The sequence below is a fragment of the Lepidochelys kempii genome, chromosome 10, assembly GCF_965140265.1.
Source record: "Lepidochelys kempii isolate rLepKem1 chromosome 10, rLepKem1.hap2, whole genome shotgun sequence".
Lineage (NCBI taxonomy): Eukaryota > Metazoa > Chordata > Testudines > Cheloniidae > Lepidochelys > Lepidochelys kempii.
Genome location: NC_133265.1, coordinates 11,237,286 through 11,263,791, shown reverse-complemented (window position 1 = coordinate 11,263,791; position 26,506 = coordinate 11,237,286). Strand labels below are relative to the sequence as shown.

The following is a 26,506-nucleotide window of genomic DNA, read 5'->3' as shown; positions in this document are numbered from 1 at the left end:
TAGATAAGACTGTTGTAATAGAACCACATCAGTCCTTTGAGGTGTGCAGCTGTCACGATCGAGAAGAAAATGATATTGTCCCGTGACAGACTAATCAAGAATCAACCACACCTACTACAAATCAAAAAACCGCTAATCAAGAATCAATACCCAGAATATTTTACCTCAACAGTGAAAGACTATTGAAGGTCAAGTATTACTATTCCCTCACAGGTTACCGAATTCACTCATGTGCAAACCCAAAACACTGTGGATCAAGACCACAGCAGCTTGTGGAATTCCCAATAATGAGATGACATTTCTCCCTGGATTCCCAAACTAATAAGGGCCAAGTGTGTCCAAGGAGAACAATCAGCTTGCTCACGTAAGTACAATTTACAACTGAATCCAACGGTATTCTCCAACTCCACCCTTTCTATTGCCACATAAAATTTGTATGTGTTTCAGATAAACCTCTGATCAAGCACAAACCTTTCTGCTTGTGCAGCCATAAGGAGAGTGCACATCTGTACAGCATCCTAGAACTTTTCTATTCAAAGTCCACAACTTAAGTTATGGATTGGAGTTTCTAACAACAGTTTCTCTGGAGTCCCTTCCTACTCAAATATGAATTTTTCAGTCACTTTCAAATTATTCAGGTTGTGGACTGAAAAAAAAAAAGTCACTCAGTGCTCCTTACAGCTTTAATTGGTTTGGTCCATTTCAATACGGACACTAATTTGAAAAAGCTCCACAGATTACACTTTATGCTTTTTTTAAAGCTGAATTTAACTGTTAGATTTCTGTTCGAAGTAATCACATGTGCTGGGACAGGCATTGCTTCGGTGTTAGTGGGTAATTTTAATTGTTTTCTCAGGCAGTGAAGCCTGGTTCATTTCCACTTTTGTGGTGCTCTATTTTAATAGTAAAAAACAAATAGAAAATAGTAACAATCTTACACAAGGAACATCGGAGTTATAACTCACCAGGTCCCAGTACAGCCAGAAGTCCCTAAACCTTCATTAATTTTAGTCAGAGGGAGCAAGAATGGGAGTAGTTATTTTATGTTTGAAGAGTAGTTATTCAGTTTGTTCTTTGACACTCAGATCGGAACTCCAACAAACATTTTTACAGAATAGCAGCAGCCATTCACCAGATCTGAAACTTGCAACATGCAAAGACTTCCTCAGTCTCTCCATACATTTGAGATTCTTCTTTAAAAAACACACCACAGCAGTTACTCCTGTACTCTCCATTTTCCACTTCCAGGTGGGTGTGCTGAAGTAATGGAGTCTGTGTACTCAAAGCAGAACATTAACACTACTGCTTTTCACTTCAATCATCAAAAAGTTTCAAAATTACTTTGAAACTTAGCCTTGATTAACAAGCAAAACCCTAGTTAACCAGTGATTATTTATTTACTTTAAACCAAAGCAAGACTAACATATTTGAAGATTGCCCCACAATGCCAGAAAAAGCTAGCAAGGCTCTGAACCGTCACCTGTACTATATGGAAAAGTAAATTTTGGATCTCAGATTTACTTATTTCAGCATTTTGTTTTTAAACCGTGCCTCCCAAAAGCAGAAGTCTAAGAACCGTGCATTCATGCTTAATTTGCCACAAGATACAGGAAAAGTAAGAGGCTGTGAAGTCAGAAAGAAAGAAGTGGGAGTGTTAGTAATAAAGGAAACAAACCAGTTCACATCAGAGTCAATATGACAAACTACCTGCACCAATTCATGCCATTTTCTTTAATCCATATAAAATGATCAAGTACTACTGTAAGAGGCACTTTAGAAAGAACACAATGCAAACCATCAGGAGGGCGTAATCTATTCTCTTTCAGAGAGAAATTTAATCATATTGGGGAATAAAAGGTCACCACTTAATCCAAGATATTTACACTACATTTCTAGCCGAGATCCCAAAACTCTAGAAGCTTTAACAGAACTGCTCTTTGATAATGCTGACAAATAGTGAGGAAAGAGGAGCTAAAATGCAGTTCAACTGTCAGCAATAGGGTCAAGCAGAATTAATATTTTATAAGGTTAAAAATGCTTAAATAGTGGAGCACAAGACCAGTTGTTTAAATTCAATTAATTCACGTTTAAGATCTACTGTTTGCAATATTGTTTAGATGATCTAGGTATTTCCATTTAGAGTTAATGGATGGTTACATTAGTTTGAAACAGTATTCCCTCTAATTTTTTATGTCCGTGTGTGGAATAAATTTTATGTGCACCAATATGGAGGTGGTGTGTGACGCATCACCTTCATATTGGTGCACATAACAAAATTCATGGGGTGGGGGTAGGGCCAAGGGGTTTGAAGTGTGGAAGGGGGCTCAGGGCTGGGGCAGAGGTTTGGGGTGCATGGGGATGAAGGCTCTGGGCTGGGGCTGTGGATGAGGGGTTCAGGGTGCAGGAGGGAGCTCAGAGCTAGGGCTCTGGGGTGGGGTTGGGGATGAGGGGTTCAAGGTGTGGGAGGGGGCTCAAGGCTGGGGCTGCGGATGAGGGGTTCAGGGTGCAGGAGGGTGCTCAGGCAAAGGGTTGGGGTGTGGAGGGAATGACGGCTCTGGGGTGGGGCCAGGGATGAGGGGTTATTATAACTAGGGTTTCTCATACTGTTCTGTCCCACTTCTTTTCCTACCCTCAAACATTTCCACTGCTTTTTACCATCATTTTAACTCAGTTAAGGTAGCACTAAAATAAACACACTAATCCAAGATTCATACTACTCACTTTTGGGTATACTTGAAACCTAGTGATACTCTTCTCTTTCCTCCCTCCTCCCCCATTCTGGAATACTAGGGGAAGAAAGAGAAGCAAGTTGTCAAGCTATGGATTTTGTGGTCTGACCTCTCCTTGTGCATTATATGTGCCCACTTCTTCCTGCTGCAGTGGAGTGCAAAGCCAACCCAGGGCACTTGATACCACAGGGAACTCCTTTTTTCCTCCCCTTCCTACCACCCATTTTCAGTGCCTTGCCTCATGTTTTTGTAGTGCTTCTTAAAAGCAATTCAGGTAGCAGAATTAAGCTATGAATGGTCTTCCCATTCAGTTTGGAAGGAAGCGGAAGCTTCTAAAGGAGTTCTAGACTGCAAGAGTCACTTCTTCAACTTGTACTTAAAGAGAGCGCTGTTATAAAAAGGTTATCCTTGGAAGCGCATCTTAAGACACAGAAACAATTTTCCTTATCTCAGATGGTGCACTGGCCCCTCCCTTGATTTTTGCAGGAAATCCTGCAGCAACTACAAGTTTCCTCACAAGTATGTGTCCATGCAGAAGTGAGGAAAGTCCTGTACAGATACCTTTGAAGGAGCAAGACTTTTTTTTTTTTTAAAAATGTAGGCAGGGACCCTTCCCCAGAGGGGAACAAGCCCTCTTGGTAGCCCTGCATTTGTATGGAGAATATGGGAAATAGCCCTTGTACACAGCATATATCTATTTTTCTGAGCACAAGGGCTCCTTGTATTCCCTTGGCGACCAGCTTTTATGCACCAGTAGGATTGTTCTAAAACAGTGGTTCTCTACCAGGAATCTGTGGTCCCCTACGGGGGCCACAAAGAGGTTTCAGGGGGTCTGCCAAGCAGGGCTGGCATTAGCTTCGCTAGGGCCCAGGACAGAAAGCTGAAGTCCCACCATGCGGGACTGCAGCCTGGGGTGCTGAACCCTCCCACCTGGGGCTGAAGCTGAAGCCTGAGCAACTTAGCTTTGTGTTGCCCCCTATGGTCTGGGGGTCCAAGCAATTGCCCTCCTTGATACCCCCTAACACAAGCCTGGGCTTTTATATGCAGAAAACAGTTACAGCACAGCTAGGCCATAGAACTTTTATAGCATGTTGGGAGAGACCTCAGAAAGAAAAAGGTTGAGAACCCCTGTTCTAAAAGATGACCACCACCTGGTTATTATGCAGAACACCTAAGGCCCCCAGGCAGAAGATGTGGGCAGTCAATTTCCCCAAGCTCTCTACACCTTGAGGATGTTCTTGTACATTATGGCCCTGAACTCCAGCAACTATTCTATCCTTTCACTAGGAAGTCATCATGCCATGAGCCTCAGAGTGCTGGGGTCACCACAATAAAGATGTAAGCATTGACTGAAGGCCCAACTTCTTCGCCAGTATCCCACTCGGGGTACTCTGAATCTTGAGGCTATCATGCATAATGTCCTAGACAGGCCTTGGGGCAATCTCCACAGGTCTTTGGTGTTAAGATCCCCCCTATTCTCTTAAAAATGTTCCTCAAATTACAGCTTTTAACTCCTGTAATCTATGTACACCAATACAGGAGACCTCCCCCACACATCTTCAGGGTCATCCTCCAGGAAAGGATCCTCAACACTCACTCCTCAGGGGAGAGATCCTTATCTCCTTTTCACTTGCTTCTTCCAAATATGGGGGATCCCAACTCCTCTGAGGGTGTTCACATCATGGTTTCCCAGAACATAAGCCACACCTATACCTCCTTCTCCTCCGGGTCTTAGAAGTCTCTCCAGAACCCCTCCATGGGTGTCTGGGCCCTTTGAAAACATCTTCTTGGATGATAATCCAGAAAACCAGGAGGCTCTGAACGCAAACTCACCTTTCGGCCACCCTCATTCGTGGCACGGAACCCCTGTACCCCAGCAGCCCCAAAGGGCCAGATGGCGGCCCGGAACTCCATCGGCCCAGTAACCCTTTGTCCTGCATGGGGTCCCCCCTCCAACCTTGTCCCCATCCCCTTGGGGGTGGCTCTCAGGTCGGCGCGAACTCCAGCTGCTGGTGCACCCCGTTCTCTGTGGCACGGTCAACCCCCGGGCCCGGGCTCCAGCGGCCCCTCTGCCCCAGCCCGGGGCTCGCCCGTACCTTGACCATGTTCTCGTAGATGATGGCCCGGAACTCCAGCAGCGCCTTCTGGTCGAACTCGCGGCCGTGGATGATCCGCATCTGCTTGAGGAAAGTGGACTTGCCGCTCTCGCCGGCGCCCAGCAGCAGGATCTTGACCAGGCGGCGCACGGCGCGCCGCTCCCGGGCCAGCATCGCGTCGATCTCCCGGCTCCGCCGCCGCGCCTCCCGCTCCGAGTCCCGGCCCCGCTCCTTGCCCTCCCGCCGCGGCTCCCCGCGGCTGGTGGCTTCGGCCGGCAGCAGGCAGCGGCTCAGGGTCCGCACCACCCCGGACATGGCTGCTGGGGACGGGATCGGCACTCACAGCCCCAGGGACCCCACCAGCGCCCCTAGCAGCGGGCGGCGGCCAGCCAGACGCTCGGAGCAGCCGCAGCTGAGGAGGGGCAGGGAGACTGGGGGGGGGGGGGGGCTAAGGGCCGGGACCGCCCATTCCCCCGCGCAGCGCGGCTGGGCGAGGCGGCGGGGGCACGCTGCGAAAGGGAGGGGTGGGGCTCAGGGAGCCGCTGGCCGGGAGGGGAGCGGGGAGCCGGCGGGGCGCGGCCCGGAGGCCCTGACCGGGGCGGGGCTGGTGCCGCGGCGCCCCTCAGCCCGTGGGGGGCGGGGCGCGGGTCAGATGCCTGAGGAGAACGGGACACGGCCGCGGGAGCGCCGCCCACTCGCAGCGCCGCGGGAGAGGTCGGCCCAGCCAGCCGCTGGGGTGCCGCGGGGCGGGGAGCGAACTTGCCGGACCCTCGGTTACTACTAGCCTGGCTGGCGCCCCCAGAGCGCTGGTCGTGAGGGGTGGGGGCGAGGGCGGGACTTCACTCCGCCCACCCTACGCCTCATTGGGCAACGGGGTGTCAATCAACGTAGGCCGAGAGCCAGCTGGACACGCTGCACTTAAGGGAGAGTTGGCGGGGGAAGGCAGGAGGAGGGGCCAAGGGGAGGAGATCCGACGGCGGGGGAGGAGAAGAGGAGGAGCTCCAAGAGGGGAGGCGGGGTAAAGGACAGAAGCACCAATAAGAGACAAAGGGGCGGAGTCCATAGGGAGGCGGAGCAAAGAGGAGAGGCCTTAAAAAGGAGGAGGCGGCGGCGGCATTGGCCCAGGGAAAGGGGAGGGGAAAGAAGGGTGGTGTTAACCTGTCTCTCTCAGCGTCTGGGTTTCACGGATGTTCTCATTGTTGGGCTTTTTGAACTCAGTGGTGGTGGGAAAAAAATTGTGTTTAAAAAAAAAATCATAAGCCAGATATGTTGCTCCTTTCTTCCTGGATTGCTTAGGGGGGTTGTTAGTTGATAGCTGGAGTTGTTAACGGCATTTGAAATCAAATCAAATCAGAAGTATAGTTAAGACGGCAGTAGAAACCCTTACACAGATTATTAAGAAAACAGGGTCAGGATTGGTGTATTGAAAGCCATGCGTGAGCGTCTCATTATTGGAACTACACAAGGGCTTGTTCCTACACAGAGCAGCTGAGGAGTATTGCTAACATATGCACAAGGTATTAAGCGATGAGCTAGGAGGAACTGCACAGTTTATTAGGTCCTGCTTTAGCAGCCCTTGACGTCAATGAACAAATCCCTACTATCTTTAATACATGCAGGATCAGTCCCACAGTGAGAGTGTCGCTACCAATTCAAAAGTTCTTTGTTCAGTCAAAATGTTATAACCATTACAACAAATCTGCAGAGCAATGTTTAATAGACCCATCTCTAAACTGCCACCTAGAATCAAAAGTGGGTTCCTGAAACTGCAACTCTGACGTGACCTCCACATCAGGAAAAGATAATGCTGCAGAATCAATGTATGTTCAAATGTCTAATGATAAAACATTCTGCAAAATCTAGAGTAGCAGACACTCATGTACATTTTAATTATTTCTTAGGCTACTCCTCAGGCCCTAATAAAGGAAGAAATTCAAATTGAAACAGCATGATTGTGACTTTCTTGTTGTATTACCATTTACTTTTATATTTCAAGACAAAGACTCTAAAATAGAGTTAAGTTTAGGAATACAGAGCAGTAACAATAGTTAAACAAATTATAGTTGTCTCCAAAACCATGTATTACCAACGCAAGAAATGTAGAGTTAAGACTTAAAAGAAATTCATAGAATCTTAGAATATCAGGGTTGGAAGGGACATGTTACATGTTAATGTACAGAAATGCACAGGGAAAGCACCCAATGAATGTTAAGTGCCCTGTACTGACACCAGGCAATAATCATACAATTACGATTAAGGCATTTTAGTGTTTGTCATCCCAGATTTGAGGGGACAGAGTTTTTTCATTTTTTTCTCTTCACAGTGCCACTACAGAACCAAGTTAAAGTTATTAGTTTGCTTTAACTATGTGTTTCCATACACAAGTTAAAACAAAACAAATTGTAACCAGCAGTTAAGACCCTAGTAAACTCTAACAAAACAAAATTCAGTCCCCCCAAATCTCCCCTCTTTCAGAACCATCAGTCTCTATCAAGTATCCTCCTCCACCCAAAATGAGAGCAGAGAAATAGAAGTGCCATGATGATCAGCACATTATTTTGGACCAACGGAGGGGTAGATTCCAAAAGAGAGAGCCTCTCTGAAGAATGCTCTGCCCCTGGTACCAACTCTTTCAAATCAAGGGGTTCCAGCACAAACATTTCCTTCAATAGCAACTGTGGCAGCATAAAACAAAGAGAGAAGCTATCTTCCAAGTAGGCGGGTCCCAACCTGTTTGGAGTTGAGTTTTACAGGTCAAGACAAACAATTTAAATTCCCGTGGAGAGCAGTAATCAGCAAATGGAGCTCATGGAGCACTGGTGTCCTATTCTCCCACCAACAAGCAGACTCCAGTTTAAGTTTCCAGATTGACTTCAGGGGTAGCTCTATGTACAGCACACTGCAGTAATCCAGCGCTGAGGTGACAAAGGCATGGATTATAGGAGCAAGAGCTACATCTGAACAAAACTGCCACAGTCTCCTGGCCAAGCACTGGTGGAAAAAAGCACTCCTGGACCTGCTGTTTGTGATTCCCTGACAACAGCCAGGGATCCAATACCCTCTGGCTGCAAACTCAAACAATAAATAGCCACACACCCTCAATAAGATAGAGAGAGATGTCTCCCTATCTTGTTGCTTCTCCCCCCTCTCTTGTCCCCCTCTCAATTATTGAATGCACAGACGTACAGGGAACAATTAAAAACAAGCTCATCCTTTCTGGAAGTGTACAGACTGAACATTAACCACACATGATGCTGTTGTGAGCACTCCAAAACAAACCCTTTTAGTCTTAGTAAGTGCAGTGACTTAGGTACTGCAAGAATCTGGAGCAGCAGAGCATAGCAGTTTGTCACAAACTGTCCTCTACTCACTATTGCAGGACCTAATGGGGGTTTTGTCTTCCAGGACCTTTCCTCTTTATAGTGGTTGAGATGCTGCATTGGACCTATCTCCATGGGCTGGATGACTCTAATATATTACATGTAATTCACGAATTCAGTCACCAGATGTCACCAATGTCCCACAAAGAAACGAGTCAAAAGAATAAGGTGGGGGGAAAATCCTATGGCTGTTCAGAGCAGCTGAGAACACAGGTGTCACTCCAGCTGACATCAGTGAGATGTGCAGGTGCCCAGCACTTGTGAAAATCCAGTCGCTGTGTTGCCTGTGGTTTTATGTGAATCTCTTGACAGCCTTCTCTCTGTGTATTCTTGATAGCTGAATAAAAAGAAAATGGTCAGACACAAATTAAACAATGAAATTTATGCGGAGGAATCAGAAAAAAATTGTTCAAATGGAGAGGATGCTAGAGATCTCAGCAATGGGACCAGAGGCTCCCGGTATTGGAATCTGGTATGGTAATTCAGGCTTCTGGTATTGGAATCTTGACTGGATAGTCTCCACATGTCTGATCATCCCTAATACAACTGGCTTTTTTCTTTCAGGGCCCTATCCTTCAAAGCGCTAGTACCTGTAATCCCCAAAGAACTCAATGTAAATTGATGTTATTCAGTATCCCCAGGATATGACTCTTAATTATGAATTTGGCTCCCAGCTTCTGCCTTTTTTCCATTTCACTTTACTTTCCCCCACAGTGGAGCCTGGGAATAGTCAAACCCCTATCCTACACAATTGGCGGTAATTTGGGATCTGAAGTTTCCCAAGATGTAATGGGCTCCAGGTTCATAATTAAGGGCTTCATTGAGCTATTGAGGGCAGGGGAAGAGACATTTGAAACAGGACTGGACAAAGCACAAGAGAACAGGCAACAATCCTGCATTGGTCACAGTGGACTGGATGGCCAGATGGCCCAATAGCATGTTCCAACTCTGTGTGATTTCAATACATTTCTCTGTTCAGTTATTCCTTCTTTCTCCTTTCTTTTGTTAAATTCACAAACACAGAGTCAGTTCTTGCTCTGTGTAATTTATTTCCAGCATGCGTTATGCTGCGGATGGTGCACCCACCACTAAACAGCGCGGGAGCTTGAGACAGGCCTGGAGGGACAAAGCAAGTCTGTTTCTTTTATAAAATTTGTGGCAGAGGGATTTTTTGTGCATGTTCTTTGCAGCACTCATTTTTTGTCCCCTAGGGGATGAAATTGGAATAAAAGAAATATGTAAATTGTGACTTTTTACCCAATTAATCTTCATTCGCAGACTAGTTGGCAGCAACCTGTTCTTTCCACGCAGCGCCAGCCACTGTCACTCAATTAACTTTCAAAACACTAAACCTCCTATTAGTCTCCAAATTATTAGTAGTTGAAAGAAGCTGATATTTTTAAATCTAATTTGTGGCTTCCCCATAGAATTTCTGCAACATGGTATGTATTGTGTACCCTACCAAGTGTCCTGATGAGTATAAGGGTAGGCCTCAAGTGCTCACAAGGCCTAGGTTCTGAGTATAGGGATATCTTGAGAGCATACAGGGACTGTGACTTGTGGTTCTGAGTGCAGGACTAGGTCTTGAAAGTACAGGGACTGAACCGCCAAGTTGTGCTGGGATGATGTGTTGTCATCAGAGTACATGGGCCTTTGGGGTCCAAGCAATGGGCCTCTCTGAATGTTTGGTTATGTCCCAAGAAAACACAGAGGCTGGCTCTTATGTTCTGCCTGGGAGGATGGGTCTTGAAAGCACACAGGGACTGGAATCTGAGAATGGGCATATGTCCTGGGAAAGCACACATAGTGGTGGGCTTGTGGCTTCTGAGCATGGGAGGTGCAGCCCTAAGTAGTCCTGTTGGTTCACACTTGTCCGTGGGACGTCTATATTATAAAACCAACCACTCAGTAATAACATGAGAAACGGGGAGAAAAACAACTTGGCAAAAATGACAAACGCAAGCCAGGGAAAATGGAGCTTCCTGAGAACGGAACTCATCACAATCACTTCTAAACTATGCCTGGTTTTTTCTGCAGTGTTTTTTAAAATGACTTATTTCGTGATGCTGAGCCAAATATCTCTATGGGTAATATAGAGCTTCCCAAAGCAGTAGGAAATTAGCAAGGCTTAATATGTGCATGACCTGCTAGTGAAGCTCAAATATAAAGGGGACAACAGATGTTCTCTTTGGTTATTCTCTCAGATTCAAACAAGGGCTCTGTTAGTTACTTAAAAAAAAGAAGCCAGGTGCTAGCTGTAAAAAGGTTACAATGATGTCAATTTTATTAATCTATTGCAGAGCTGTCCAGTGACCTGAATCTTGGAGGTGACACTCACAAATGCAGGGCCACCCACTTGCTTGTCACCTACTTCTTCACACCTGCACTTTAAGAAGAATGAAACACTGTCCCCAGTGTTTGCATGAGGTCATTGATGGGCTGGTATGTTGGAGGTCCAGCCTTGGTGTGGAGATCAGTATTCTGCTCACTCTGCCTGGGTTCGTTTCAGAGAACAGACAGAACAACTGGAACATGAAGTTTGGTGGTATTTGAGTTGCCACGGAGCGAGTCCATCTCTGAGGAGAATCTGAGCTCTTTTACAAGGAACTCCTGGCTCCCCTCCTCTAATTTATGGTGTGGAATCTACCCACGTAATTTTGCACTGAAAATTGCAGGTGGACAACCTTCTCTTTCCACTTCTACACAATATTTTCAGGGTTTCAAAACAGCAGTACTTACAGTAAGTGTTTGCCACTTGAAAGAACGTGCCACTGCCAGACTGTATGCATGTGTCCATGCATAGGGGTAACCCTCATTTTTCACTTTATAGATGTGCATCTAACATAGATTTAAAATGCTAGCCCACAGTGCTTGAGAGTCTAGTTGGTCCTGTGAAATGTTTATTCATTGTCCCCTGGTTGAGGTGATTACCAGCCTTCTCTAGTCTTCTGCAGAGATTCCTGTGGAAAGGGGACGCTTATTAACAGAAAAGTAAATTTCCAGAACAAAAGTGCAATACTTAGATATTCCTCCAAGTACTGACCTGGCTTAATGTTGCTTAGCTGGTGAACAGTTTGGAGGTCACAGACAATCGCATGCACTCAGACAACAGATTACTAGCTAATTTGGGATTTACTGGTCTCTGATGAGGAGGAGGAGGGGACTGTGTAATTTAAAGAAAAGGTAGTAAATGCTGCAGAACCTGGCCAGCAGGAAGGCGGAGGAGAGCTGGCAGAAAGCTAACCAGAGGAGTGATCAGCATTTCACTGAGATGATATGTCTGAGTCCACACAGAAGAGATTAAATATCCCATCCCCTTAATGCAGAAAGGGATAAATAAATCAGGCTTTACTGCAAGCAGGGTGGCAGGGAGTTAGTTAATAATGGAAAAACATATTTCAATTCACAAAGGAAAAGAAATGAGTGAGAAAGTAAACTGGAATAAACAGAAAGCAGTTTGAAGAGCACCTGGGGAACAGAGACTGAGAATCTGGCAAGCAGCCTCAAGCTACTTATTCTACAGCAGGGGTCTGCAGCCCCAGTGGATTCACAAACCAGGTGCTGTGTGATCTAGCCAGCTGAGTTAAGAACAGAAGCCTACTAGCCACTCCAACCTCCCCCAGGAAGAAAGTAAGCTGTGGACCATTCCACTTCAGCAAAGTGGTATTGCTCTGCATTGCCACATAGAAGCCTAAGCTTTTTATGTCCTGTCCAGCTCTCGCTCTCACTAGCAGAAAATCTGGTGGAAAATGGCCGGGTTGTACAGACAAACCGGGTTGTGTTGTCAACGAACAAGCTTTTAAAAATAAAAAGCTGCAAATAAAGATTCAATTTAAACTTGGGGATAAACTCACTCAGCTAAATCCTGACAGGTGCTGAGCGCAAGGCTCTGACTTCAATGGCTAGATTGCACAGAAGCTGACCTCTGGGTTTTACCCACAGGGCAGAATGTGGCTCATTTTGCTACAAACAAACAAACCAAGAGAATTGATAACTTGGTGTGCACCACTTAGTGGCAGTGTTAGAGGGGCAGCTGCAGGTCTGAGTATGGTGGTGAAGCACCTCCCCTGAATCACTCAAGAATGAAAACTAATTGATGAGCTGCCACTGGACTTATGCTGAACATATGGCCCTGCATTTATATATATATCTGCCCAGTGGTACGGGAGCACAATGCATGGGCAAATATTCTTCTGGATGAAATCTCACCTGACTAGCCAAGTGTCTATGGTTACCACCCTCTAGTGTCTGGCCCACAAGGAGACTATAGACCCTAATGCTAGTGACAGCTTATTGATGGAGGTTATCTTTTACCTCAGTGGCTCTCAACCTTTCGAGACTGCTGTACCCCTTTCAAGAGTCTGATTTGTCTTGTGTACCCCCAAGTTTCATCTAACTTAAAAACCACTTGCTTACAAAATCAGCCATAAAAATACAAAAGTGTCACAGCCACGCTATTACTGAAAAATGGCTGACTTTCTCATTTTTACCATATAATTATAAAATAAATCTATTGGAATATCAATATTGTACTTTCATTTCAGTGTATAGTATACAGAGCACTATAAACAAGTCATTGTCTCTATGAAATTTCAGTTTATGCTGACTTCATTAGTGCTTTTTATGTAGCCGGTTGTAAAACCAGGTAATATCTAGACGAGCTGATGTACCCCCGGGAAGACCTCTGCATACCCTCAAGGGTACACGTATCCCTGGTTGAGAACCACTGTTTTACCTCAAGTGATAAAAGCCTGTGTTGTGGGAGCAGAAGGTGGTGACTACTAGGTCCTGGGCAGCGTGTGTGTAGGATAACTGGTCACTGCTGTGTCTCTGTGTAGCACTGTGTCACCAGTGAGAGAACAGGTCTAGGTTTTCCACCCCATCCATTATTACAGGAGCACAGCTGTCCAGCAGCAGAGCAAGAGCACAACTGCGGGCGGAATGAGGGAAGAGGGAAGTGAGAGTGCGGCCTTGCAGCAACTAGCTCATGACTCTGTATTTAGAGCTCTTATTTATGTTCCAAGTTACTTTGCTTGCAGCATTGTGCTGACAACTCCTTGATTCCAAAGGCATTTCAGCCTCTGACCGTGAAGCAGAACAATGCACTGTTCCTGTTAAACAGCCTCCCCACCCCACCACTGCTGTCAGAATGCAGGGATTAGATGCAGAATAATGCAGTCCCTGCTCAAACCTCCAGCTCTAACTCAGTCTCTGGACATTGCTGCTCAGGGATGCTGGAACAATTTGTATAGTGGGGGTGCTGAGAGCCATTGAACCAAACTGTAAACCCTGTATATGACGGAAGCAACTTCAAGCCTGGGGGTGGGTTAGCCCTCCCAGGACCCCTAGTTCCAGCACCCATGTTGTTACTGCCATAATTTTGTGAGGAAAGTGCAGCTCAGCGGTTTGAGAACAAGAGCTGGTGAGTCCAATTGAATTACAGCTCTGGGAGGCAGCTGGGATCCCCCTGCGCAGGACTATTAGTGAGGCTAGCCAGGTGTAAGGGGACTGTTGCTCCCTTACTAACATTCAGTGGGGGTGTTTTAGTTGCAAGCTCCCAGTACTAAAAAGGGGAAAGGGTCGATGGGGAATCCAGACCCTGAGACTGATAGTCCCCAGGAACAATGGGGAGAGGCCAATGCCCCAGGTCAGCCTGAATGACAGGGCGGGCAGGCTAATCAGGGAGTCAGGAGGCCAGGGAGGTCCCGTCCTCCATGTGAGCTGGATTTGCCTGGATCAGACAGAGTGGGGCTGAGCTAAGGAGAAAGCAGGGGCTCAAGCTGAGCTGGGGAGCAGAGCTGTGCCAGATCCAGAGGAACCAGAAAAGCAGCCCAGAGAGAGCAGACCCTGTCCTGGGAGCAGAGCTGGAGCCCCAACGCCAGAGGCACAGCCAGAGAGAGCAGACTTGCCCTGGGAGCAGAGCTGCAGCAACCAGAGCCAGAGGGGCCAGAGAAGCAGCCCAGGGAGCTGGAGGCAGAGCAGCAGCAGCAGCCGTGCTGAGACAGAGTGATGGAGCTGGGGCTGGAGCAGTCCAGAGCTGGGTGCGGTGACAGCTCAGGAGACCGAGGGGGACCCTGGGCAGCAGGCCCAGCACAGGGAGACGCCTCAGCCAAGGGGCTCTGCAGGCCAGGCTCGGATCATAACCCCGACAGGGCGGGGGCGACACTGGGAAGAAGGGTCCTACCACTTAGAGCCTGAGAGCGTGTGGCCACCACCGGAGCAAGTGTCCAACCCACAGCATCCCTGCAGCAAAACCAGGACCTGAGAAGAAGGCCTGGGACTTACAAGGAACAGACTGAACTGCCCTGACATTCCAGAGACACTGTTTGTGATGTTCCCTACCACAGAGCGGGGTGATGTGTTTCCTTTAACCTTTCCCATTTTTCCTTATTCTTTTTAAAATTAATTGTTGATTAAATAACTTGCATTTGCTTTAACTTGTATGTAATGGTCAGTGGGTCAAAAAAGTGCCCAGTGCAGAGAGAGTACCCCAAAGTGGGGACACCCTAGCCCGTCCTAGATGACTGCAACAGGGTTGGGGGTCGAGCCCCCCAGGAATCCTGGGTCCAGCCATCTTGGGGCTACAAGGACTCTGCCAGACAGGAGAGTGGAAGGGAAGTCCTCAAGGGCAGGGAGGCCACTGGGTAAAGGAAGTGGGAGCGAGGACTCAGATCCTTTCGCTAGCCCACTTCACGGGGTAGTACAGAAGCCAGGAAGGTTCCCCACAATAGCGGGACTATTCCCCCACTTACACAGGGAATGAATTTAATGAAACGGATATCATTTATAACCTAGGCTGGAAGAGGAACAGGTGACACAGGGGGGAGTTGGGTGTGGGTGGCAGGACCGGATAGAACAAGGAACCCAGAATAACCCAAATCAAAGTGCCTCCAACAGGAGGGAGCAAGATGACAGCGTCTTTGATAAATCTGGAATGTTTTAGCAAATGGCTGCAATGCAGTGTGGATCCAAGGAAATCATTCCATGTAAGGGTCAGATGACAGAGACAAGGCAGTTACAAGATGGAGGTATTTCCCTTTGACTCACCACAGCCCGTTTATAATATTTTCAGTGTAATCTGCCACACTGAGATTTTCTGAGCTGTTGCAAAAGGGACATAAGACCCTTTAGGGACACGCGAGGTACATATCATGCATAAAAGCTGCAACTAAACACTGCCTCTATCACTATGAAAATGTCTGGAGCAATATGATGGTGCTCAGAAGAAGGAGAGGGGCTCAAAAGTGTCCAAAACGATCATAGTCCATCATTCCAGAATCCAATCACCAGGATGTCATGAATAGATAGTACTGACATTCTCATCGGATCATCATGTTAAGCTTGTTTTATGAGGATCCAGTTTTGGCATTAAATGGATATTTACTGGCAGCAGAAAAAAAACAAACAAAAAACCCCAAACAATGCTAAATATCAGTTGAAACAGGGTGAGGTACGGTTCTGTGGCATTCCCAGTCTTGGAACATCCCCCCCATTAGTTCAATATTCTTTGTAATACCACACTAGGGAATAAAGCTGGGCTCACAGTCAGGCCCGTGGTTATCAGGGACAGGGAGCTGCGGAGTTCATACCGGAGACATGGAGATGAGAAGATCTAGGGAGCAGTAAAGCGTTCGTTTTTTAGCCAAGAACACATGATGGATAATTAAGAGGAAGTTACAGTGGTGTTTACAACAAAGGCTGTCAGACTTGGGGCTCGCAGCCGGAGGCCTGCAGCTCAGGGATGATTAGAGTGATATGGGACACACAGCAGAGGGGATGAGACTTGGAGCTGGCAGTGGGGGGCACAGGAATCAGACAGAGTTCAGAAGAGGCAGTGAAAAGTGCCTGGCCTCTTGGCTTTACGTACATTTTTACACAAAGTAAATCAATATTGCCTCACTCCAGTGCACTTGTATGATATGGCTGAGTTACAAGGTGATCAGGGCTGGAACATGTCTTGTCTGAACTGAAAACAGCTTAACCCAAAGAGATTTTTTCTGCAAAACGTATGAAGTGGTCTATTACCCTAACCCCTCTTGGCATAACCCAGAATTTTATCCTACATCGCAGGAGTTAGGAGGGAGAAAAATCCCGTCCTACAACTAAAATGATAATTCATTGTCATTCGGGGCATTTTAAAAGGCTGTTGTTGCAACGGGGGCATTAAAATGGGATTTAATATACAACAGTTGGAAATCAAAGATAAGGGGGGTTTCTATGAGACAGAGCATTATAAAAAGAAAAGGAGGACTTGTGGCACCTTAGAGACTAACCAATTTATTTGAGCATAAGCTTTCGTGAGCTACAGCTCACTTCATCGGATGCATACCGTGGAAAGTTTAGAAGATCTTATATACACACAAAGCATGAAAAAATACCTCCTCCCACCCCACTCTCCTGCTGGTAATAGCTTATCTAAAGTGATCACTCTCCTTACAATGTGTATGATAATCAAGTTGGGCCATTTCCAGCACAAATCCAGGTTTTCTCATCCCCCTGCCCCACACACAAACTCACTCTCCTGCTGGTAATAGCTTATCCAAAGTGACCACTCTCCTTACATTGTGTATGATAATCAAGGTGGGCCATTTCCAGCACAAATCCAGGGTTTAGCAAGAACGTCGGGGGGGAGGGGGTAGGAAAAAACAAGGGGAAATAGGCTACCTTGCATAATGACTAAGCCACTCCCAGTCTCTATTCAAGCCTAAGACAGACATCATCTTCCTTTCCAAATGCAAACAGATGGACATCGTACCAAAAGGGCTGAAGGTAAAAAATCCATTACAACCTACATACCACACAGACTATGCTGACAGCTTGTGCCACACGCTCTCAAAGAAACTGCGGAATCACCTGATCAACATCCTCTACAGCAAACAGGGAAAGATTAAGAATGAGCTCTCAAAAATGGATACTCTCATAAAAAAACAACCTTCCACACAAACTTCTTCGTGGCTGGACTTTACTAAAACTAGATGAGCCATTTACAACACACACTTTGCTTCTCTACAAAAGAAAAAGGACACTAAACTTTCTAAACTACTACATGCCACAAGGGGCTACAGCAATGGTTCCCTCAACCCACCCAGCAATATTGTTAACCTATCCAACTATACTCTCAGCCCAGCAGAAGCAGCTGTCCTATCTCGGGGCCTCTCCTTCTGCCCCTCCACCCCCACGAACATGATACAGTTCTGAGGTGACCTGGAATCCTATTTTCGACATCTCCGACTCAAGGAATATTTCCAGCATACCTCTGAACAACATACTAATCCACAGAGACTTCCCTACCAACATTACAAAAAGAAGGATTCTAGGTGGACTCCTCCTGAAGGTCGAAACAGCAGACTGGACTTCTACATAGAGTGCTTCCACCGATGTGCACGGGCTGAAATTGTGGAAAAGCAGCATCACTTGCCCCATAACCTCAGCCGTGCGGACCACAATGCCATCCACAGCCTCAGAAACAACTCTGACATCATAATCAAAAAGGCTGACAAAGGAGGTGCTGTTGTCATCACGAATAGGTCGGAATATGAACAAGAGGCTGCTCGGCAGCTCTCCAACACCACTTTCTACAAGCCATTACCCTCTGATCCCACTGAGAGTTACCAAAAGCAACTACAGCATTTGCTCAAGAAACTCCCTGAAAAAGCACAAGATCAAATCCGCCCAGACACACCCCTGGAACCCCGACCTGGTATATTCTATCTACTACCCAAGATCCATAAACCTGGAAATCCTGGGCGCCCCATCATCTCAGGCATTGGCACCCTGACAGCAGGATTGTCTGGCTATGTAGACTCCCTCCTCAGGCCCTACGCTACCAGCACTCCCAGCTACCTTCGAGACACCACTGACTTCCTGAGGAAACTACAATCCATCGGTGACCCTCCTGATAACACCATCCTGGCCACTATGGATGTAGAAGCCCTCTACACCAACATTCCACAAAAAGATGGACTACAAGCCGTCAAGAACACTATCCCCGATAATGTCACGGCTAACCTGGTGGCTGAACTTTGTGACTTTGTCCTTACCCATAACTATTTTACATTTGGGGACAATGTATACCTTCAGATCAGCGGCACTGCTATGGGTACCCGCATGGCCCCACAGTATGCCAACATTTTTATGGCTGATTTAGAACAACGCTTCCTCAGCTCTCATCCCCTAACGCCCCTACTCTACTTGCGCTATATTGATGACATCTTCATCCTCTGGACCCATGGAAAAGAAGCCTTTGAGGAATTCTACCATGATTTCAACAATTTCCATCACACCATCAACCTCAGCCTGGTCCAGTCCACACAAGAGATCCACTTCCTGGACACTACAGTGCTAATAAACGATGGTCACATAAACACCACCCTATACCGGAAACCTACTGACCGCTATTCCTACCTACATGCCTCCAGCTTTCACGCTGACCACACCATACGATCCATCGTCTACAGCCAAGCTCTGCGATACAACCGCATTTGCTCCAACCCCTCAGACAGAGACAAACACCTACAAGATCTCTATCAAGCATTCTTACAACTACAATACCCACCTGCGGAAGTGATGAAACAGATTGACAGAGCCAGAAGAGTTCCCAGAAGTCACCTACTACAGGACAGGCCTAACAAAGAAAATAACAGAACGCCACTAACCATCACCTTCAGCCCCCAACTAAAACCCCTCCAACGCATTATTAAGGATCTACAACCTATCCTGAAGGATGACCCAACACTCTCACAAATCTTGGGAGACAGGCCAGTCCTTGCCTACAGACAGCCCCCCAATCTGAAGCAAATACTCACCAACAACCACATACCACACAACAGAACCACTAACCCAGGAACCTATCCTTGCAACAAAGCCCGTTGCCAACTGTGCCCACATATCTATTCAGGGGACACCATCACAGGGCCTAATAACATCAGCCACACTATCAGAGGCTCGTTCACCTGCACATCCACCAATGTGATATATGCCATCATGTGCCAGCAATGCCCCTCTGCCATGTACGTTGGTCAAACTGGACAGTCTCTACGTAAAAGAGTAAATGGACACAAATCAGATGTCAAGAATTATAACATTCATAAACCAGTCGGAGAACACTTCAATCTCTCTGGTCACGCGATTACAGACATGAAAGTCGCTATTTTACAACAAAAAACTTCAAATCCAGACTCCAGCGAGAAACTGCTGAATTGGAATTCATTTGAAAATTGGATACAATTAACTTAGGCTTGAATAGAGACTGGGAGTGGCTTAGTCATTATGCAAGGTAGCCTATTTCCCCTTGTTTTTTTCCTATCCCCCCCCCCCCCCCCCCGACGTTCTTGTTAAACCCTGGATTTGTGCTGGAAATGGCCCACCTTGATTATCATACACAATGTAAGGAGAGTGGTCACTTTGGATAAGCTATTACCAGCAGGAGAGTGAGTTTGTGTGTGTGTGGGGGGGGGGGGGGGTGAGAAAACCTGGATTTGTGCTGGAAATGGCCCAACTTGATTATCATACACATTGTAAGGAGAGTGATCACTTTAGATAAGCTATTACCAGCAGGAGAGTGGGGTGGGAGGAGGTATTTTTTCATGCTTTGTGTGTATATAAGATCTTCGAAACTTTCCACGGTATGCATCCGATGAAGTGAGCCGTAGCTCACGAAAGCTTATGCTCAAATAAATTGGTTAGTCTCTAAGGTGCCACAAGTCCTCCTGTTCTTTTTGCGAATACAGACTAACACGGCTGTTACTCTGAAACCTAGCATTATAAAAGTAAACACCTAACACTGGGGCTTTGACCCCTTAGATTGGTCACATCATTAATTCACATACATCTGCACTCCTGTGCGCACACGTCTGCATGCCCATTGCTTCTGGAAACTGAAGTTAACCCCTTTCACCACTAGAGGAAGATAGAATTCTTTTAAAAAGTCAGTAACATCTTTTGTTGGCATAAATGCACCAAAGAAAGAAAGGAGAGGAAAAATCTTGAAAACCTTTGCATCTGATTCTGATCCAAGCCAGCTGCAGTACATCCTGGGCCCTAATAACAATAATAAAAAAATATGAATGAACTAGTGCCAGATTTACAAAGATATTTAATGCTTTCACCAATACAGCTCAGCTGAATCTTATCCAGACTTCTGTACTTGGTCCTGGTTAAATCCATCACTAATGTCTAGGTACCTCACCTCCTCCCATCACTCACAAGGCTGTGCTTGTAAAAACACATTTACGATACCAACTCCTCAAACGCTTGTTTCCTAACCTTGGGTGTGAAACTTCACGTGTGAGCAAATATTGGCTTGATTGATGGGGTCATCTGAGTTTCCACTGACTGTGGCCTGGTGGCCCATTGTGCAATCACTCAACTACCCCTCCCGCTGCTCCAGAAACCCGGTAAGAAAACAATTATTTGGTGTAGCCCAAGGACCTCAGCCACAGGAGGTGAAGGGACCATCATAAAAACTCAGTCACCCCATTCAGATGCTATGGGACAGCAGAGCACTATATGCATGTGGTACTGAGAGGCATCTCCAACTTCAGAAAACAAAGGCTTCGGCCAGTGGGGCTAAAGGAGCTATCTGAGCAAGTAGCGGAAGAATGGTTCTCTCTGATCAATTCTGCCACATGCTGTCAGAAGGTAGTGGTGACACACTCCTTCCCCCTCCCCAATCAGTACAAAACAGCATCTGAACAAGATAAAGCACATGATAAGACAGAAATTCCTGTCTGAAGGAGACTCACATTTCCAGTAACAGTGAAGAACCACCCATGGAAACTTTCAACGCAGCTGAATAGTTGTGGTTTCTTTTATGAACTTTATTAATGAAACGGTGCTAAGGGCCTTTGTCACCTGACAGCTGCCCCCTCACTCCTGACTTGGGCTAATTATAAAATACAAGTAGAAAAACAACTCTCTCTCATCTATTTTCATTACTTCCCTCCACAACTGCTGTTCACACCCATGACTGCAACCAACCCTGGGCTTCCTGTTGCATTCCTTGAATAAGGCAATTGCAGAATAAGTGCAACCACAGGCTCAGATGATTGAAAATCGCTAGTGTGAAATCTTGGTCTCCAATAAAACCAATGGGAGTTTTGCCATTGACTTCAGTATGACCTGGATTTCACCCCTAGTACCTGGGGACTCTAGGTTCACCTCTACTTTATTTATGGGGCTCAGATGTCTATTGAGGGCGATCTGTAAGTGCTGTTGCAGCCTCAATCCTCCCTTTATTGATGTAAATGTTAACTTCCATGAGAACATTTCACTGGCCACTTCACACCACCACCAGCTCCAATCTTTTAGATCCGCCCTGCTCTGATAGTCTCGGCAACAAGGAGGAAATCTGCAAAATTTGCTCCAGTCTGTTTGGAGATTAAAGTCAAATTGCCAGGAATGGTGATTTGGGAGATTAATGGAGATCCAGGGAGGAAGAAGACTGAGTGTATTTCATTACCAGCACTGTATCCATTCTTTCCACTGCAAGACAGAAGCTTCACCATGAAGCTGCCAAGCCATCCTTGCCCTGAGCCAAATGTAACCATGCAAGTCCTATCCGTTTATCAGCTTATCCCCCCACCTGCTGCAACCCTGGCCAATATAGAGGATCTGTCAGACATAACATCTTGGGCTCCGGTTTTCAGGGCACTCATGTTGCTCACTGATTCCAGCAGGATTTGTGGATAGCAGCTCTGAAAATCTGGACTTCCATATGTCTCAGAAGGACTCCATTTCTATAACAACTTCACTACTCTTTCTGTCCCTTAGTAGAGAAGATACTGACCCCTAGCCCTTGGAGAACTAGTTGTTCTTACGGCCATAGTAGGAATAGCAGGTGCTAAAAAGAGAATCACAATAGGTACCCACCACACATTACAGTTCAATCTCTTTTGAGGCACACAAAGTAAATAATAGTAATAAACTATGACGGGAAAATCAATCAGTACAAACGAAGCATCGTCCACGCTGTATTCCAGCCTTCTCTGTCTCACTGTTAGTGCTTTGATTAATGAACAGCAATCTGGTAATGAGGGGAGCAGCTCACCACCAGGGTGTAGAGAAGCAGCAAGTGCTACAATGGCAGAGTTCAGACTAACCAGCATGAGGTTGTCTTTAGAAAAAGGCTCATTTATTCCAGGCTTCTAGAGAGAAAAAAGACCATTAGCACAGGAGGGGCCGGCGTATTCCAGGGCAGAGCTCACCGGGAGCAATGCCTATGGGAGCCACTTGGTTTTCAGTTATGTGTTCTACCTGAATATTTAGAGGCACATTCTGATCCCCTTACTCCCCCTAAATAGAACTGTGCCCCACTAGCAGACCCGTGGAGGGACATGAGTACAGGAGTCAGAATCTGGCCCTTACTACTGTATTTAATCATAAATTTACATTGGTGTGAAGAACTCAGGCTAGGTCAGAGAAGGAACGCAGCTTAATTCCTTCTGGACCATATTTAAGACCAGCTAGAATGAGGTGCAAATCAATCGAGTTATATCCACTTACACCAGGAATTAATTGGGCTCTTTTCTCCTCTCTCTTTCACCTTGTTTTGCTTAATTGTGAATTATACTTTACTTTTTACAGCTTGGCTTAATTTTCTTCCTTCCTGCACATTCTGGTCTTCTCCGAGCACAATGCTAGGACTCGGTCCGTGTATGTTCTGGCCTTCTCTGAGCACTGTGCTGGGACTTAGCCCTTGTACATTCTGGCCCTCTTTGAGCATCACACCAGGAACTGGCTCCCTGCATGTGTTGGCCCTTTCTGAATGCCACACCAGGATGGGAGCCCTGTGAGTTCTGGCTCTACATGGGCTCTGATGGGACTTAAGTGTGCTTCCATGGGCATTTCCTCACTGTTTTGATAGAGCCATAATAAACGAAATTACTGCAGGCTGTGCTGGTGATTCCCTTTGGTTTCTCCAGACCCCTTTGTTGGCAAAATGAACCGGCTTGTAGAGCACTTCTCTCCTGAGAGCGCAGGGAGCACCGTGCTTTAGTGAGGTACTTATAAGAGGAATAGTTATGGTGACTTTAGCTCAGAGAGGAAGGGACATTCTCCAGTGGATCAGAGGTACCTACCCCTTCCCATCACGAAATGCTTCCAGAGTCTACTTGTTAGCCCTGCAGTTAATGACAAGAGAAGCGAACGGGAGACAGTGCAAGACAGACGCCATCCTTCTCCTAGATTGCGGTCTGAATTCTTCCACTCTCTTGTTCTGTGTTTTCCCTTTTCTCCACCTTCTCCTGAAGCTGCTTACCACTGTGCAGATTGAAATAGCAACTTCATGTGATGCAGGACACCCCTGACCAAAGCTGACAGGTTCTGGTGCAGAAAAGGGGAAACTAACTCTTTTAGCCCTTTAGTCTGGGGCCTTGCTCCGTGATGAACTGCGTAGGCTGAACTAGCCCGCACATCCTTCCTGATAACCTCCAACCTGCTGTCTGCTATTTACATACTAGCTGATTCTGGTGCTGCAGTTACTTTGCTAGCTGGCTTGTCCTGGCTTGTTATTCCCCCCAGGCCTGATCTGCAGCCTAGGGTTTTCTATATGAAAGCACCACCTCTCCATCTCTCATGAGGTCTATAGTTTGGAATAAAATCAATACTGCTGTTTGTTGCTAAATTGACAAACGGCTTTTGATACTAATATCCGATGAAGCAGCTGGGCTGGTATAGATATTTACACTCAGAACAGTTTTTCTATCACCCACCATCTGTTTTTAAAGGGTCTTTTTTTCCCCAGTGACTAATGGCGCATTTAACCCCTGAGAATCTGCTTGTGATCTGAACATCAGAGGGTTGCTGCAGCGGAGGAGCAGAAAGAGACGGCGGGGGAGGAAGGGGGAGTGTGTGAAACAGGACTCATGCAGGAGCTTCCTGTTGTTCTAAACTTGGCTTACTGGTAAGGTTTTCAAGTCAAACTAGAAACCTCACCTGATAGGGCAGCTGCCACTCAAATGCTAGACAGGCATATCAGAATTGGCCTGTGTGTTCATTCAGAGCCGTGAGCCTATTTCAATGTATCACTCTATATATCTATGTGACTCGGCATTGTCCTGTGGCTAGGGCACGAGTCTAGCAGTCAAGAGACCTGGGCTCTATTCTTGGCACTGCCACTGACCTGTTGTTTAACCTCGGGCAAGTCCCTTCACGACTCTGTACCTCTGTTTTCCCCATCTGTATGATGCAGATAGCAATACCTTCTTTTACAGATGGAAATCCTAAGAGCTAAGTGTTATTGTTCATCTTGGAGACTCAGGGGTGGGGGCCTGGGGCCAGAAGAGATTTCCCTAGAAAGACTCAGGGGACAGTCTCTGAGAGCAGAGGAAAGTATCACGTGGAAGGGTCAAGGATGATCCTTGAAGGCTAATGGTATCTCTGCAGAGAGACTGAGCGCTATCTCCAGAAGCATAAGGAAACTCTGTGTGCCTTGCAAGATTCTATGAGCAGCAGCATTGCAGTGGCTGAATTAGATGATCTGCTCAGGAAAGGGACAGTCAGAATGGCCACATTGGTTCCATCAGGTATTGTGTGGGAGCTACAGAGCTCTGCCGATCGAAAAACTACTACTCCAGACTGAGACGTCTCAACCAGATACTGTTAACATGTGGCTAAATGGCCATTTAGCAGCCAGGGCAAAATAACCTGATTTGTTTCACTTGTTGCAAAAATCACATTGGGAGTCAGGTCTTCCATGCTGCAAGACTGTTGCACTGACCCACAGTAGATTTGCCCACCCACCTTCCCGCCTTTCCTTGTGTGGATAAATCTGATAAAGCCAGTTCTCATCTGGGATTATTGTTGTTGATTACCCCTCCCCCATTTTAATCATTTGGTGCCACACACTGCCACACAGGACAGCTCTACAGTGAAGGACCCTAGGGCAATGCAAGTGCACGGCAGGCCCTGATTAGATGCATTTATAGATGGGCTGGCCCACAAGAACTTTGACAACTGGACAAGGCAGTTGCAATGGGAAAAAACAAAAGAACTTGAGGACTTCAATAGCACAGATATAGGTGTGAGGTCTTTTTTAGGAGTGGTGGGTGAAATTCTGTGGCCTGCATTGTGCAGGAGGTCAGACTAGATGATCATAATGGTCCCTTCTGACCTAAATATCTATGAATCTATGAAACTTGTAAGAGACGAAACAAGCATTTAGAGGCTGGCAGTTTTCTTGTACATTTTAATTTTGTTCAGTGGATAGAACAATAGAAACAGTGCTACATTAAAACAGAAATTGCAGTGCTGCACATTGTCTTACAGGCCCTGTAACAAGACTGTTCTGATGTGTGTGCACATGTAACTCACCCTCTGATTTACAGGGGGACTAGATGTACAGAGCAGACCCATCGGGGCAATAATCCCTGAACAGAAATTGCAGATGATTTGGGTTCCAAGGATGTTATTTCTCAGAGCTGCAAGTCTCTTAGCACACTTAAAAGGGGAAGTAGTGAACCAGCCACAAATGCAATCAGTAGGTCTAACAATATGGCTAGATTAAATCCCAGTGCTCCAGCTCATTCAGCATTAAACACAGATGCAAAATGCTCGATTGTCACTGTTGCAGAAGCCCTAAACCCCTGGCTGTGCCTTGCCTCCCCAGAGTCATCATGAGATGGAGTAATTACTTTAGCTTAAAAGCCCCAATTTTACGTAGCCATTTGGCATGTCCTAATCCTCCTGCGAGCACTGGGTTTACACACAAATTCTGAATCCCACAGCACTGAATTCAGTCTGATTCAGGCTGAATCTGAATACAGCATTCTGATTTCAGCACCTGGTCACTGCTATATTCCTCCAACCTCAGGCCATGAAAATGGTTCAGCATAAACCAACACAAATATATAAGTGATGTACAGACATGTCTATAATTGCAGCTGACCTCCATCTAAACTTGGTAGGGAGGAGTCTGCTTTGTGCATGCTCTCCCTCCCTGGCAAATTGTGCTACCACTGCTGTCTGCTACTGCAGAACAATTGACAGGTTAGCCTCCAGCCAGCATGCTGATGCAAAAGAAAAACAAACAGTGTAATAAAGTTTGCATGAAATTCTTACATGCAACAATTCCCCACTGTGCTGACCTGTATGATACTGACTTACATAATACAGCATAATTCAAGAGTTGGGCAAAGCAGAATGGAAAGTTGTCTTTAGTTTGCTTTTCTTTATTATCATAAATACTGCCCCACCTCTGATGACTGTAAACCACTATTGACATTACTTTAAAGCTATATAAATACACTTTAATACCCCACCCACGACTTACTGGTACTTTACCAAAAATATAGTAAACATAGCT

General features: G+C 46.2%; 1 protein-coding gene across 3 annotated transcripts in view; it reads right to left on the bottom strand.

Annotated features, from left to right (window-relative positions):
• GNA12 (G protein subunit alpha 12) overlaps positions 1–5,285 on the bottom strand; it is a 74,049-nt gene extending 68,764 nt beyond the window's left edge. Inside the window, exon 1 of one of the 3 annotated variants that reach the window (XM_073361966.1) lies at positions 4,826–5,285. In XM_073361966.1, the coding sequence (XP_073218067.1) occupies positions 4,826–5,140 (315 nt within the window). In that variant the 5' untranslated portion in view covers positions 5,141–5,285. Of the gene's footprint in view, positions 1–4,562; positions 4,779–4,825 lie in introns of those variants that run through there. The other 2 variants (XM_073361965.1, XM_073361967.1) reach the window with 2 other exon arrangements.
• Between the last annotated feature and the right edge of the window lie 21,221 nt (positions 5,286–26,506).